General features: G+C 41.6%; 1 protein-coding gene across 1 annotated transcript in view; it reads right to left on the bottom strand.

The window, feature by feature from the left end:
* OXSR1 (oxidative stress responsive kinase 1) overlaps positions 1 to 14,025 on the bottom strand; it is a 94,608-nt gene that overhangs the window by 42,908 nt on the left and 37,675 nt on the right. The window contains exon 4 of the mRNA XM_080383011.1: positions 7,309 to 7,450. Within this exon, the coding sequence (XP_080239137.1) occupies positions 7,309 to 7,450 (142 nt within the window). The remainder of the gene's footprint in view (positions 1 to 7,308; positions 7,451 to 14,025) is intronic.

Below are 14,025 nucleotides of genomic sequence, written 5' to 3'. Positions count from 1 at the left end.
TTGGTAACAGAGAAAAATAGTCAAGTTATAATATGGCTTTATTTCAACGTTTCATGTCAAATTATTTCTTGTTGCACATTATGAGCGTGCTTCATATGACAATACTAGCAATGCATGCCACCATGCTGCAGCATCTCCTGATGCTGAAACACATTCCTAGTGTGGTCAGAAATAGGAATTTCCCCAAAACTACACAGTTGGGAGTACAAGATGGATCAGGTAGCAAAAGAAATAGGAAAGCCAGTGATTCACACATCTCCCTGTCTTGGCCCTGCCACAAGGGAGAGATGAAAGTCCATTCCAGTAAACACATCATCAACTTGGATCAAGTATGGCCCAAACTTTTTGATATAGGGCAGCTCAAAAAAGTCTTAATTTCCAAAAAGGAGTAAGCAGCCCTGTTCTGGAGAAGCAGTGTACATCTATCTATACACACACAAGATCCAAGGCAATCCACTACGCAGCCAAGAGCCATCCCTATCTACGAAGCCACCCACAGCTCTTGCTCAGCGATGTCTGCAACATGACACAGGAAAAATTCAAGACCACCAGGACTCACAAGAGACTTGCCCCCTCAACTTCCTTCTCCAACATCTAGAAGATGACAGTTTTAAGCACAGCCAGCATAGGAAAGGATCTCCTTATTTCATCCAACTATTCCTATTGAAATGGAGAAAGCAGTTATAACATTGGCTATGTGTACAACCGAAACAGTCCTCTTGGCACTCTCAGTCTAAGTTGGTGATGCTTTCCAGGCTACCATAAAATGATAAATGTATGTGGCAGTTACCTATTTGTTGTCCTAAATGTGCATGGGTTTTGTCTCACTTTGGTTTTCAAAGTATTAAATAATTTTTTAATGTTAAAAGTTTTGTAAGAACTCTGCAAGACAGGATATAATTTGATCTAGTAAACATGCAAAAATAATTTCTGATGCAGCCTTGCAAAATTTTCAAGTGTGCTTAATTTGTTACCACACAAATTTAGCAAGTGACCTTTTCCTCATCCTTTAGCATAAGACACGAATGAAAAGGCTGCAGTGGTCTGAATAAATGCTTAAGGCATCTCCACACATGCAGCTTTTAGGATCCATGAAGGCCAGAATACCTGCATTACAACAGGGGACCATAGTCAAAGCCATCTTTATGATGTGAGTTATTCACTTAATGCATCATAGTAGGAAGGATGAACACCAGTGATATAAACAGTTACCCTACTGCTGGAGATGCGCTGCAGGACTGTACTGGGTGATCTCATCCCAGTATCTACACCAGAGAAAAGCAGTAACATGAGAAGGACATCACAGACAAAGTGGTTGTAGGTACCTGTGAATGGCACTTGGTTTCTTCAAAGTCAAAAACTAAGAGCGCGTTACATTTTCACCTGATACAATTAATGCTGCAGACAGGGAGTGAAGATTATTCCCCCTGGAAACATATCAAATCACATACCAAATGCTCTTGACAACACAGGAATTGCTAGAAACCATGTTAGTTGAGTGTGCAACTCAGTCATGGATCATTGACCGGAACCTGTCCTTGCTGCTGCTGAACCTTTCAGAGATCTTGCCGACCCCCATCTCCTGTTGATGATCTCTTTCCTGCTTCTCACCTTCATGTAAGCAAAGCCAGGAGTGGGAGTGGGGGGGTGGAGTGGATGGACGGACCTAAAAACTCACCTCCTTTTTAATAAGATGCACAGTAGTTGTACCAAAAAGTTGTTTTTCCCTTGGACTAAACTCAAAGTTATTTTGAGTAACTGGAGGACACCCAGTGACAAAATCCAGAGGCAGCACCTGGGACCAAGGAGAATGCCACAGGGACAGATACCTGAATGCAACAGCCATACAGCAAGCACTCCGCTTCAGGCATTATCGGGACACGGAACCTTGTAACGCAGGGAACCCCTGCGGGCTGGGGCACTGACATTACCACAGGGCCCCCAGCACTCCTGTGCTTTCATCCCAGTGATATTTACCACCAGTTTTCATTGCCAAGGTTTTAAGTCTCAGAGTAAAGGCTGTCTTTATCCACCTCGAGGAAAACCATCTCCACAGGAGCTATTGTTTCTGGTTGTCTGCAGATTTAGGATTTACATCTGGTTTGTATTTTCTCTCTGCAACCACAGGGAAACATTTAAAAAAAAAAAAAAAAAAAAAAAACACACAATGAATTTCTGGATGATGCAGTGGAAGAAACAGGCACCAGGATAACATGCTGGTTTGCCAAACCACCACAATATACCCCAGCCTGACTGCTGTTACAGAGTGGCAACTCTGTGGTTCTTGGGCCCTTGATGCTGCACAGCAAGGTGTTTATTGGGGGGGGGGGGGGGGGGGGGGGGGAATGCTCAGTACAATCTAAAGCAGCACTTTTTCTTCCTTCCCATCAAGACACCCAAGAGTAACATTTCTATTGTTCTGGCTACTGAACTGTTTACAAATTAAAGCTTTAAAATTTATATTGACAACAGCCTCTAAAGGTTATTCCTGCCCATTCTGTACCAGAAGAGAGAAGAGACCAAAGTACACTTCTCTGAACATGAAATTCTACTTCCCACAGCTGAGCAATAGCTAGCTTTCAAATTACCAGTGTCCTGACTTAAAAATCAAACTGGCAATTAGAGATTAAAGGCTCCGCATCCCATTATACATTCCTCAATTCTCTCCTACACAACTTCAGCTCCAAAACACACTCCTGAAAACGAGATTATAGCACTATGGAGAGGATGGCTGCAAAGTTCTCCTACAGTATTTGCTACAGAAACAAAAAAATACAGTATTTCAGTAGTCTATATAATCAGAAGCATACTGAAATCCAGTTTAACCCCAAAACCTGCCAGCACTACAATCAATGCATTAATCAGCTATGTGAAAATTAAGCTTGAATTCTGTAGGACAGCTGAGTTCTGCCAAAAATATATCCATCACCTTAAATCTGAAACTCACTACTGGAAGAGCACTTCTGCAAAACCCATACTCATGTGTATGTGCTCACATACAAGCATCTTTTTTTCAAAAATTATTTCCTTTTAATATAGGTAGAAGAGGCAGACAAACTTTGATCCTGTCTCAAAACCATCCTAAGATCCCAAAAATAAGCTAATATATTTGGCATAAAAGCACAGCAAGAATATTGTTTTCCAGGGTCTCTTCAAAGCAACATTCAAACAGCTGCCATGGTACGCTGCTGCCCCACGCTCAGAAAACTGATTTTGAAAAGACACCAAAAAAAACCCCAAAACATTCTGTATGTATGGGGGCACAAGCTGATCTAATTCAGCATATCAAATGTGCTGTTGCACCTCTCACCCCCAAGTAGAGCAACAAACAAATTAATAGCTGGATCACTGCCATGCCAATATTTCAAGTGGATGCAACCCTAAACCACTTTCTAAGCTTTTTTGTTTTTACAAAAAAGCATGAGTATCACATTATGCAGCAATAGGAGAATCTGGTTATATTTGAGCAACTTATCATTTCACCTGGACTAAAATATTCAGTTACACAACAGCTAATCATGAACAGAAGATAAGCTCAGAGATAAAAATAGGGAGAAAGACAGAGAGACTTTATAACAGTTAATCAGCATGATTCATCAGACTGCCACGAAGAGCACCACCTGAAAAAGCCTGGAACTTCCCTCCAACAAGTCTTTTTAAGCAATAAAACCCCTTGGGTTGGTTTTGCTTTAGTTTTATTTCCAAGACATTCATCATACTCCTGCTAATCCCCAAATACACAGAGGAATCAGAATCCAAAAGGAGAAGTACAACATACCCTGTGTGTCACCCAGACAAGGTTAGCCTGGGAGCAACCCCTCGTAGCACATCAGTCCTGCTCGACTTCTATAAAAAAATGTGTCTGAGCAGATTCCTGCATGACAGCTTCATCCGAAGGTTTCTGAGTCTGGCCCTCTGTCCTCGGCACACTGGCCAGTGCCCAGGTATTTGATCCACTTAACATGAGCCGGATCACTAGGATTTCAAGTTGTCATTGGGATCACCATGCTACACAGAACACCACAATGGGGATGGCAGCAGCTAGCACAGGAGACACAGCCAGGGACAGGCACATGGCACGAAGGCAGAGAGCTGCCAACTCCCAGATACAGGAGGCAGTGCTGTTTTCAGAGTAAGACAGGGATCATCTGGAATAGTTACCTTGCTATAGAGTGTTTCATGAAAATGAAACCGATTCTGCCTTCTCCTTTGTCTTTTCCGTAAGGCCTCAGACACTTCCCAACTGCCCTCGCAAGACGAAAGCAAAAAAAACACGTCACTTTGGACAACGCGGAAAACTTACGCATTTGTGGCTGAACAATGGCACCTACTCAAGTCTCAGCTTCACCCTGGCTGTTAATTAGGAAAGTAAACCAAAAAAATTATAATTTAAGCCTTCACTAGATATTTGGCTTTCTAATCTCCTCTAGAGAATACTATCAAACTACTCGCCAGTCCAAAGCAGGGATTTACACTTCCACATGAAGCCAGCTCCCCAAACCTTAATTGGAAGTGGCAGTAAGTTCAAGGCAGGCTTACAGAGAGTAAGAATCAGCAGCAGCAGAATTTCATTAACCCAGTTTTCTATGTGTTAACTTAATTTACCCATTTAACATGATGCATAATTTAAAAGGATCAAGCAGCTCCACTGTCAGACATATATTCTCTGATCTCACTGATGATTTACAGCAGTACCAATCTGTCCCCACTTCAGGTCAGTAGCACCCACAAAATTACAGTTGGGTCCAAAATTACATCCCTTTGGGCTCTGCCACCAGCCTGGTTGTCCAACTTCAGATGTGCTAACTACATTAATTCACCCATCCTGTGTCTCTAACTTTATCAAGTCATTTTCACCTAGGTGTAATACAAACGGAGTTGTGATATTTAGTAGAACCAACTGAACACTTTGCTCTGCCAGATGGCTGCTTGCTTTGGGTTGGTTGTTCCAGGTCTTACCAAAGACCTTCCATTTTGACCCCTCACAGCTGACCTTGCTTTGCCCTGAAGTTTACCCCAAGGCACAGCTGCTCCACATTGCAGACACTATATTCAGCAGTTCAGCCATCACCTGGTGTCATTTCCTTTAGAGCCAGATACTTTAAGCTGACCCATGGGACCAAAGTTTAGTTATTTTAAACACTTCCTCTCAGAGCATCTCTGGCACAACTGCAAGATTTCCACCTGCCTTACCCATCAGGCACGACCCATATTATGACCCCTAGCATTAAGCAAAATGAGAAAACCATATAGATATCCCCATGTATGAGGAAAGGTCCCATGTGCACTACAACTTTGTGTTTTTCTCAGCAGTGTACACACATCTGGATAAAATGCAAGACACGTGATTAACTCCATTAAGGAAACATGTTCCATCCCTCAAAGGCATGTAAGCCGCTTTCTGCCAACAGTTAAAAACCCATCCTCTGCATCACAGGTAGAAAGCTACACAACTTTCCTTCTGTATCATGACCATTACCACTTCTCCAAATTCCCCAGACCACCATGCCCCAACACAATGAGGTAATACAAACGCTTTTTCTGATAAAATGTTATGCAATTGTCAGAGCATCCCCAAAATACAGGGATGCAACACATGCAAAGTAGGTGAGACGCAACCGCAACCTTAAGCTGCAGCAATGACACAGCTTTGATCACTTTCCTGAAGTTCCCTAAAAATGGGCAAAATGCTTCAATGAGTAGGACAAGAACAGACACAGCAGGTTTGGTTGTTTGCTTCTGAATGATTCAATATGAATCACATTTTCTTCAGACCAAGCAGTTCGAACTTTCTGTGAACATTTTGCTTTTTTGCTGAGTACAGTAAAAAAGAAAAAAAAAAAAAAAACACACCCACACATGAATATATCCTCTATAATCTTTACTGCAATTACTAGTTTTTGCTGTTTAACAACACCAAGTCAAATGCAGAACCACCTTTCTTTCAATACAGAAGTCAGTATGTGACCTCCCCGGAAAATCTGACATTGAACAGGTTACTGCTCCTTTAACATAATATTTCAATTTTGTTAGACCAGAAGATGAACTACACCAGCTGAGCAAATCAACTGGAAATCACAGATGAACATGGCTTTGTCAATTACTTATGGCAAGGTGGAAAAACTACCATGTACTCACCAAGTAAGATGGTCTATCACTTTACTCTAAATTCCTAGAACTGCCTGAAGTCTTATCTCCAAAAACCAAAGTTAAGCAACCAGCTATGAAATTAAAACCATCTTCAATGAAGACAACCATTCTTCTTAGATCAGAATTTTAATGGAGACTGGAAACCAAAATTTAAGAATTCTTCAGGTGGAATTCTTTTCCCTTGTTTGCAACCATTTTTTCCTTTTTAACCCAAAACAACCTACACAAGCCAGTCAGTTTGACTAAAACATGAAATAAATACTTCTTGGATTTTTCTAATTAAAATAACCTTTTGGCAAAAATAATTACCTCTTCTTGCGCAGCTATCATAACAGGACAGAAACTTACTCCAACACAGCAGCAGCAATGCTTGTAATGGCATTGTACCAGAGGAGAGCCAAGCTCAAAAAATTCCCAAGAAAGAAAAGGCTGTTGTTCCCAGCAGCAGTCTGTGGCTGGAATGATGTATATTACCCACAAGCAGTATACTCTATTTTCAGCACATATTTAGGATTGCAAATCTCATTCTTTTTAATGGCAGAACATACTGACTTAGTATTCTCTCTTCCTGAACGACACCACACCTCAACACCAGGGGAGAGGAAAACATGATTTAAAAATACCTCCCAAACAACACAGCAGCACAGAAACCCACACATTTCAGTGATCCATCAAATCACAGACCATTAGTTAACTGGGTTTTGCCTACAGAAGTTTTTCCACTTTTTTTTTCTTTTAAGGCTAGCTGCGAGATCAACATCATGAAATTTGAATTTGGGTAATTTCATTAAAAAAAAAAAGGACAAACAGGACTTGAAGGCAGTGCTCTTGGTGATTTGTAGCTCTGCAAGAAACAAAACCAGCTGAAGTTTTCCAGCTCCAACAACTATTTTGCAGCTGGATGCTGACCTCTGGAAACAGACTGTCTATATCAGGACTTTCAATGCCCCAAAGTTTACCCAAACTCGGCCTAGTCATAGTATTTCCTAAAGCAGCAGTAATTATATAGGCATTTGAATTCTGAGTTTTGTCTAAGCTCCCGCCTTCACTTTCATTTTTCCATGCCCTCACAGCTCACTGTGGGAAGAGACTGCATGTGCTCAGCTACTCTGTTTCAGTGGCACGTTTTAGTACAAAGACGAGAAAAATGAAAAATACCTGTGGATTTGTCCATTTTTATGCAGGTAGTCCAGCCCCTCCAGCACCTCTTTAAGGATTGTGGCTATACAGGCTTCATCCAGGACACCAGTCTTGTGTTCTCCTTTGGCCACAATGTGCTTTATAATATCCAAAACGGAGCCTAAAGAAAAAGAGTTAAATACCTTAGTTTAAATGAGAACTGCTTCACATCACATCTAAGTATACTTTAGAACCACTTAATATACAAATCCGAGGAATTCATTGGGAGGGGAAGCATCGATGGTTAGGATCAAAGTAGCTGAAGCCTTTGCTGCAGGAAAGGCAAGGCAACAACGCATGCCTCACACGTGAGCCTTACAGGGGTGCAGATCCTCAAGGTGGGCTGCAAAATCCCTGTTACCACGAGTTAACTGAGAAGTTATTTGAACAAGTCAAAATTTAAAGTATACATACACAGGATCTTGGAAGATTTTTAAGTAGATACCCACACTACAGCTGTTTTAGTACCAAGTACTGGAGAAGCAGGAGGAGGAAATGGAAAAAGCAGGGGGCTGCCAGGACTCACAAACATAAGGCAACAAGCTTCATAAGGTTAGATTCTCCTTTTCAGCTCTTACAAACTCTATGCAGAGGAATAGCAGGAAAAATCTAGTATGTTAAGGGTTGACACTACCCTAACAGAAAAATAATGAAAGTAACTAGAGAACAAATGAGGCTGCATTCTGACAATAAGTCACTTCTTCACTGTGTACAAAACTGGAATAGCTTAGATCCTTCCCTAGAAACATCATACTTAGTCCTTCTCCCAATCATGGTGTGAATTACATCATCTTGCATGACAAACCATGTTTTATAGAGCAAACCACCCCTTTGAATCAGACCCAGGAATAAATGGAATCAATGACTAGTAACATGCCTCTGGTGCAAGGCTCTGTTTTCACAATACATTGAGTACGGTATTCTTTTTATCAGCATCTGGACTGAAGACAGTGTTCTCAGAACTATATTATTCTTGCTCCAGTATGGGATGCGTAAAGCCTGTTTTTCCGGCCTGTGCTATTTAGCCCCTTCAAACTTGGGTTTCTACAGTTTAATGACTGGATAGTCAGGTAGTAGGGTTTCCACAGCTATGAACACCAAGCAGCGTCAGCAGTACTGCGAAGCTCTTCAAAAATCAGAAAAGCAGGCACAACTGCAAAGCAAAGTTCCAGCTTTGATTGTCTTTGAAGAGTAAGCTTACAGGAAAGGAACATCTTGGTACTAGCTTAGAAAAGCTGAGTTAAAAGTTTTAGAAAAGTTTAGAAAAAGTTCATTCTTCCTAACTTGCAATCAAAAAAGAAAAATCTTTTATATCTGAAGAACAGCAAAATCTAGAGAAACTTACTCTCATGAATTTGGTCAACGGGGAGATTACAAGTCCCACATCGTAAATTCTTGAAGCAAGTGGAAAAATACAACGGATGTTTTGGGGTTGGGGTGGTTTTTTTCTTGTCTACTGGAATCTAAAGGGTGGGAAAAAAACCCTTCCCCCCTTAAAATTTGTTTTATTAACTATCCCATCTGAATTTCTAGGCCAAAACAATCATGCAGATAAGTAAAATACTTTGGTAAGTGAAAACCTTTGGATTCTCACAGGAAATAAAAAAAAGGCTACAAGATTTGAATATGCACACCATGTGGAAAGGCTTCTTTTGCACAGTTCAAACTGCACAGGAAACAATTACATGGGTGCACGGTGTCCCTTAGTTTGTGGGAAACGGTACATGCCGAGTTATTCTAACAGCTAGCTGCAGTCAGGAGAGCCCACTGCCAAGCCACGCACTTTCCACCTTCTCCAGCCCACCAGCACTTGTCCTCACACTGTACATCAAGCCACCTACTAAATCCACCAAAAAATAAACTGAGAAAAACAAACAAACAAAAGCTATGTTTGGTTGTTAGTGAGCATAACCTCTGAACAGATGAGTTTCAGAGCAAACGAAGAGGAGGAGGAAGGAGGGAGAACACATTTGTGAATGGGGGAGGAAACCCCTTTCATCAGCAGCAAGCAATTAGATCAGCTCCTTGGCTGCTCTAAAGGGCACCTCCAGCTTCCTCTTCCCAAAAACCTTTGCTTGGTTCAAGGCATCTGCAGAAGACATGATCTTAACAGAGCAGACACTAACAAAACAAAAGAAAAAACAAGGAAAACGAAAAAATATAGAAGTGAAGTTGCCTAACATCCCCCCCAAGTTTTATGCAAGAATACTTGTAGCAGTGTTCAGCCTTCCTTTAGCCTACCTGAGCACACAAACACACTCATCTCCAATGACTTTTGACATGGGTCTTAATTAATTAGCCAAAGGCTCAGTGGTTTTAACATACACTGGACTTCATGCATGGAAGCAAGATTACCTCTACCAAAGGAAAAAGGAGTAAAACCTCTCGCCTTTAGGTTCTAACGTCTGAGAAAAGGATCCCCTTTTGTGTGTCACAAAGACTCACCTGGGATTCAGCCTGTCACGTATTCGTATTTAAAAAGTATGTGCTTACAAGCCTCAATGCTTCTTATTTTGAACAAAATTTGTGACATCTAAGAAAAAAAACCACCAAAAACACCCTCCACTTTCACTGTTCAGGTTTTTCCAACTCAAATGTGCCTTTATCTGGAGAACAAACTGTCACTTGTTTTGTAAGTCCAGTGAAAATATGTGGTTCTTCACGTACTCATTTTGTCCTCTTCCCACCCACAACTCTGTTAGCAGACTTTGTTCACAAACATCTCCCTTCTCCTGCAAAGGGCTCAGAGAACATGAGGAGGCAGATCATATGGTGCTCAAATGCGTTTGGTCAAAAAATCCTGCATTTAGCCAAGTTAAAGGTTGTATTTAACCCAGAAAAGGGGGTGGGGGTCAGACAGACAAGAGGGCACGCAGAGAACCAGCCTTCGTTGTGAAAGGGCTGATTCACACCCATGCTATATCTGCTCCCAGCCCAGCCTGCCACTTTTTAGGCATGTTTTTTAAAAACCACTTTCTGTTAAGATGATCAAAGAAGTAGAGGAATTTTCCAGTCTTCTACAGACAGGAGAACAGCAAAAAGTCTATCAGCAAAATGCTTAGTTCAGGAAACAGCAGAAAAGCAACCCAAGAGCCATCGCCTTGTTGAAGAAAGCGTTATTTGGATCATCCCTACTTTGTCTGCACAGGGGAAAAAAGTTTTGCTACTGGCACCATGACACAAAAGTTGTGATGTTTCCACCTCACAGATCAGTATATTTGGGAGTTGGTACCAACTCCCAACTCAATTGCAACTTCATAAAGCACAGCACCATGGAATATGAAAAAAGAAGCCAAAATGCATGTCCGCGCACCGCTTTGAGCCGCGTTCGAAACCTTCTGGCATTCTAGCTTGGGAAGCATGACATGGAGCAACTGAATACCCAGATCCCCAAGCAGAAACCCATAGCGAAGCTTCTGAAAGCAGAAGTCATGGGAGATTCGCCATCATGGAAAACCCTTTCTGCTAGAAGGCAGAGATGGGATTTCAGCATCAGTCCGCTAAATTCAATGCAAAGTTGTTCCCAAGGATCTCAGTTAAACATGTGACACACTAGGGTAAGGCCTCCACTGCCTTAGGATGCAGACAAATTTTCTCACACCAACTGTGTTACACTTGAACAACAGATTAGCAGCCCTATCCTTAGCCTAAGGAGAAAAACGACTGTTTCACACAGTGGCCTGTTCCCAATCCAGCAATACATTAACTGCTAGAAATTAACTGGAAACTAATTCAGCTGAACTGGGACAAAGATCTGATCTACACAACAGCATGCACTTTACAAATTGATCATGCTGTTTTGAAACACCAGCGTGATTCTCCATACTGCCAGTTTCCGAGCCAGCCTCCAAACCAGTTTAAGAGTAACTGGGGAAGTAACAGGACATCTGAACATAGTTGAATCTCTGCTTAAATACAGTTTCAGTAGGGATTTGTGCTCCATGTGCAAAATGTTCAATCTCATTGCACAAGACAGAAGCCTCCCATAATCTAAAGGGTAGAAGATGAGGTTCTCATGGGAAATAAGGCACCCAACATTGTATTAGAGAACAGTTACAAGATTTTCAAGAACAACAAAAAAAACATCCACTACAACGTCTTTTTTTTAAAAAAAAGAAGAAAAAAAAAATCTTCTATTTCTCCTTAGAATAAAACTATTCTTGGTAACACTGTGAAGTACTCTGGTGTGCATCATACATGGCACTAGGTTTAATTACAACAGTTTCCTCATGGTTTTTCTCATTAGAAATGCACAAGTAGAACCTACAGATTCACAGAACAGGAGGGTAAGCCTTAAGAGAGAAAAAGAAATTAAGTTTGGCTGAGGCTGACTGGAAAGCTCCTCCAAACCCTGAAGGTGAAGCATATCAGGAAAAGACAAAATGAGACACAGAGAAGAGCCAGAACTGGAGCCTAAATGTAAGTGTAAATACTGCTGTCATTAATAAGGATGTTTAAAGAAATCTAGTGATGAGCAACTGATCTCAATGCCCAACAAAAGACAGAAGATAGGAGAGGACATTTAAAGACTGATGCGGAAAAAATCTGGCTACAAACAAATTCCTACCCATGAAATATACACTGTGCAGCACATCAACAGGAAGCCTACAAGATATTGTGCAATCCGATAAAGCATTTACCATTATTTATTATTAATCATTAATTAAAGTGTCTTAGTATATTCTGAGACCAATTGCAAATCATACTACATCTACTTAGTAAAGCACAATCTCTCTGCAAATTGCCCAGCAGTTGAAGGTTAAGTGGTTTCCTGCTCAAATTCGCAAGCTTCCTAGTCTGCCCTGAAAGCTGCTACTGCAATAGCTCCTAATGACAGTGGAAGTCACAGGGAATAAGCTGTACATCGAGTTACCCTCACTTGATAAAACCCAACCTGTAACTACTGCAGCTCAACGACAAACATGCAGCGAGCAACTGTTTCTAGAGTCCTTCTGGCTCACACCAGTTGTGCAGCAGGCAGACTCACGTCTGTTCCGTTTGTGCAGCTGGACAGACATCCCGTTGCTCCCTCCACTGCCCCCCAGGAGTGAAGAGGAGGAAGCCCCACAGTTCGCCTCTCCCATTTTTGGCATGGCTAGAGAATATCCAGTTAGGCCTGGCTCTATCCACAGAAGCCAGTTCCAACTTTCCAGCAGCAAGTAGCTGATTTCCACCCACGATAGCAGTACCTGAGCAATGAAGACTCAAGAAACCCATGAACAGTCCAATTCCCTGAATTTCTAAGAGAGGGATATTCGGGTTTTGTACACTGACATCAGGCAGACCATTTGCAACGGACTTTCTTGAAACCTAGCAAACGCAATCCTGTCTTGCACCCCACACATGTACCCAGTAAAACTGTCTCCTCCAACACCCTGTACTATTCTGTGTTTTCTTCAGCAGCAAAATGAGATTAAAGAGTTCTACAGTTCACCACCTCCCTGTTGTGCCAACACATCTGCTTACGAAGCCATACTGTAAATGAGATCACTGCAGTAATTGGCAATCCAGTTTTCCAGGCAGGGTGGAGACCAAAGCAGCCAGGAACTTCTTAAACCAGCTTCGCTGCTGGAGAAAACTTCTGTGTAATCGCACCCTTGGGGCAAGAAGTCCTAATTGTTCCACTGATTCACTTTCAACAGCAAGCCACCACAAACATCAATGCTTCCTGCTCCAAATCCAGAGTGTGTTTCTTTGACCTCACCTGCATCAGCAAGCACATATAATGGCATTTAAGAAGCCTGCTTCTAATGTTCCTCCTCAGGAGAGGAAGAAAGTATCTATGTGACAGTTGTCAGTGACACTGCTTAATGCTTCAGCACATGGGGCTGAAGCAAAGAAGGGTATGAAAACCTGAGCAGAAAGGAAAGCTTGTTTAGAACAAGATCACAGATAAATGCAGGGTATTACAGCTGGAATTTTACATGCCCCTAGAGGCAAAAGAAATGCACGGTTGGGCTAGTTGCTGTGGGAACCACATCTTGCATGTTACAGTATAACTTAAGTACAGGGCAAAGATACAGGATAAGTTAAATGCAAAAAAAAACCTCCTCTTTTAAATTTGTTTGGCAAGCAGAACAAGAAAATTTAATACTCTAATTTCATTTAAAAAAAAAAAAAAAAAAAAGCAGGTAACAGTACCTGCATTGATTTGCCATTTAGAGGCCTGGCACAAATAGGCTGGAAACCAGTGCTGGGGATCACTACACAACTTGGTGAGAATCTGCCCCAAACCTGACGGTCACTGATGCTAAACATGCTGCGTCTTTGAGAACCAGGAGCTCGCAGGATTCATTGCTGCTGCTTTTGAGACACCTCAGCAGAAGTTAGTGGTTTCAGGGAGCCTGACTGTCAGAGCCAAGAATTAAATCTGCATCTTGTCAGTCTCTGACAGAGGAAGAAAACACGAAAGAAGAAGGAACAGCTGCTTGGATTCAGTACTTCTGAGGCTGAGGAATACAGATGCAGCAAAAACCCACTGAACTAAAGGAAAGAACAAGTTATACAAAACAAAGGAAAAGACATCTAAGTAGATTGCTGGGGTTTCTGGTTTTGAAGTTTCTTCTTAACCCTGGTTAAACCACCTCAGCAGAGAGGGAGAATGAAAGAAACTTCTCACCTCCTCCTTTCTAAAGCTCTTGCATGGCAATGTAAGAAATACGACAAAATTAAGGCACAATAAAGAGGGCAAAACAG

The sequence above is a fragment of the Falco punctatus genome, assembly GCF_963210335.1.
Source record: "Falco punctatus genome assembly, chromosome: 4".
NCBI lineage: Eukaryota > Metazoa > Chordata > Aves > Falconiformes > Falconidae > Falco > Falco punctatus.
Note: the sequence above shows the minus strand (reverse complement) of the source record. Positions and strands in the feature narration are given on the sequence as shown.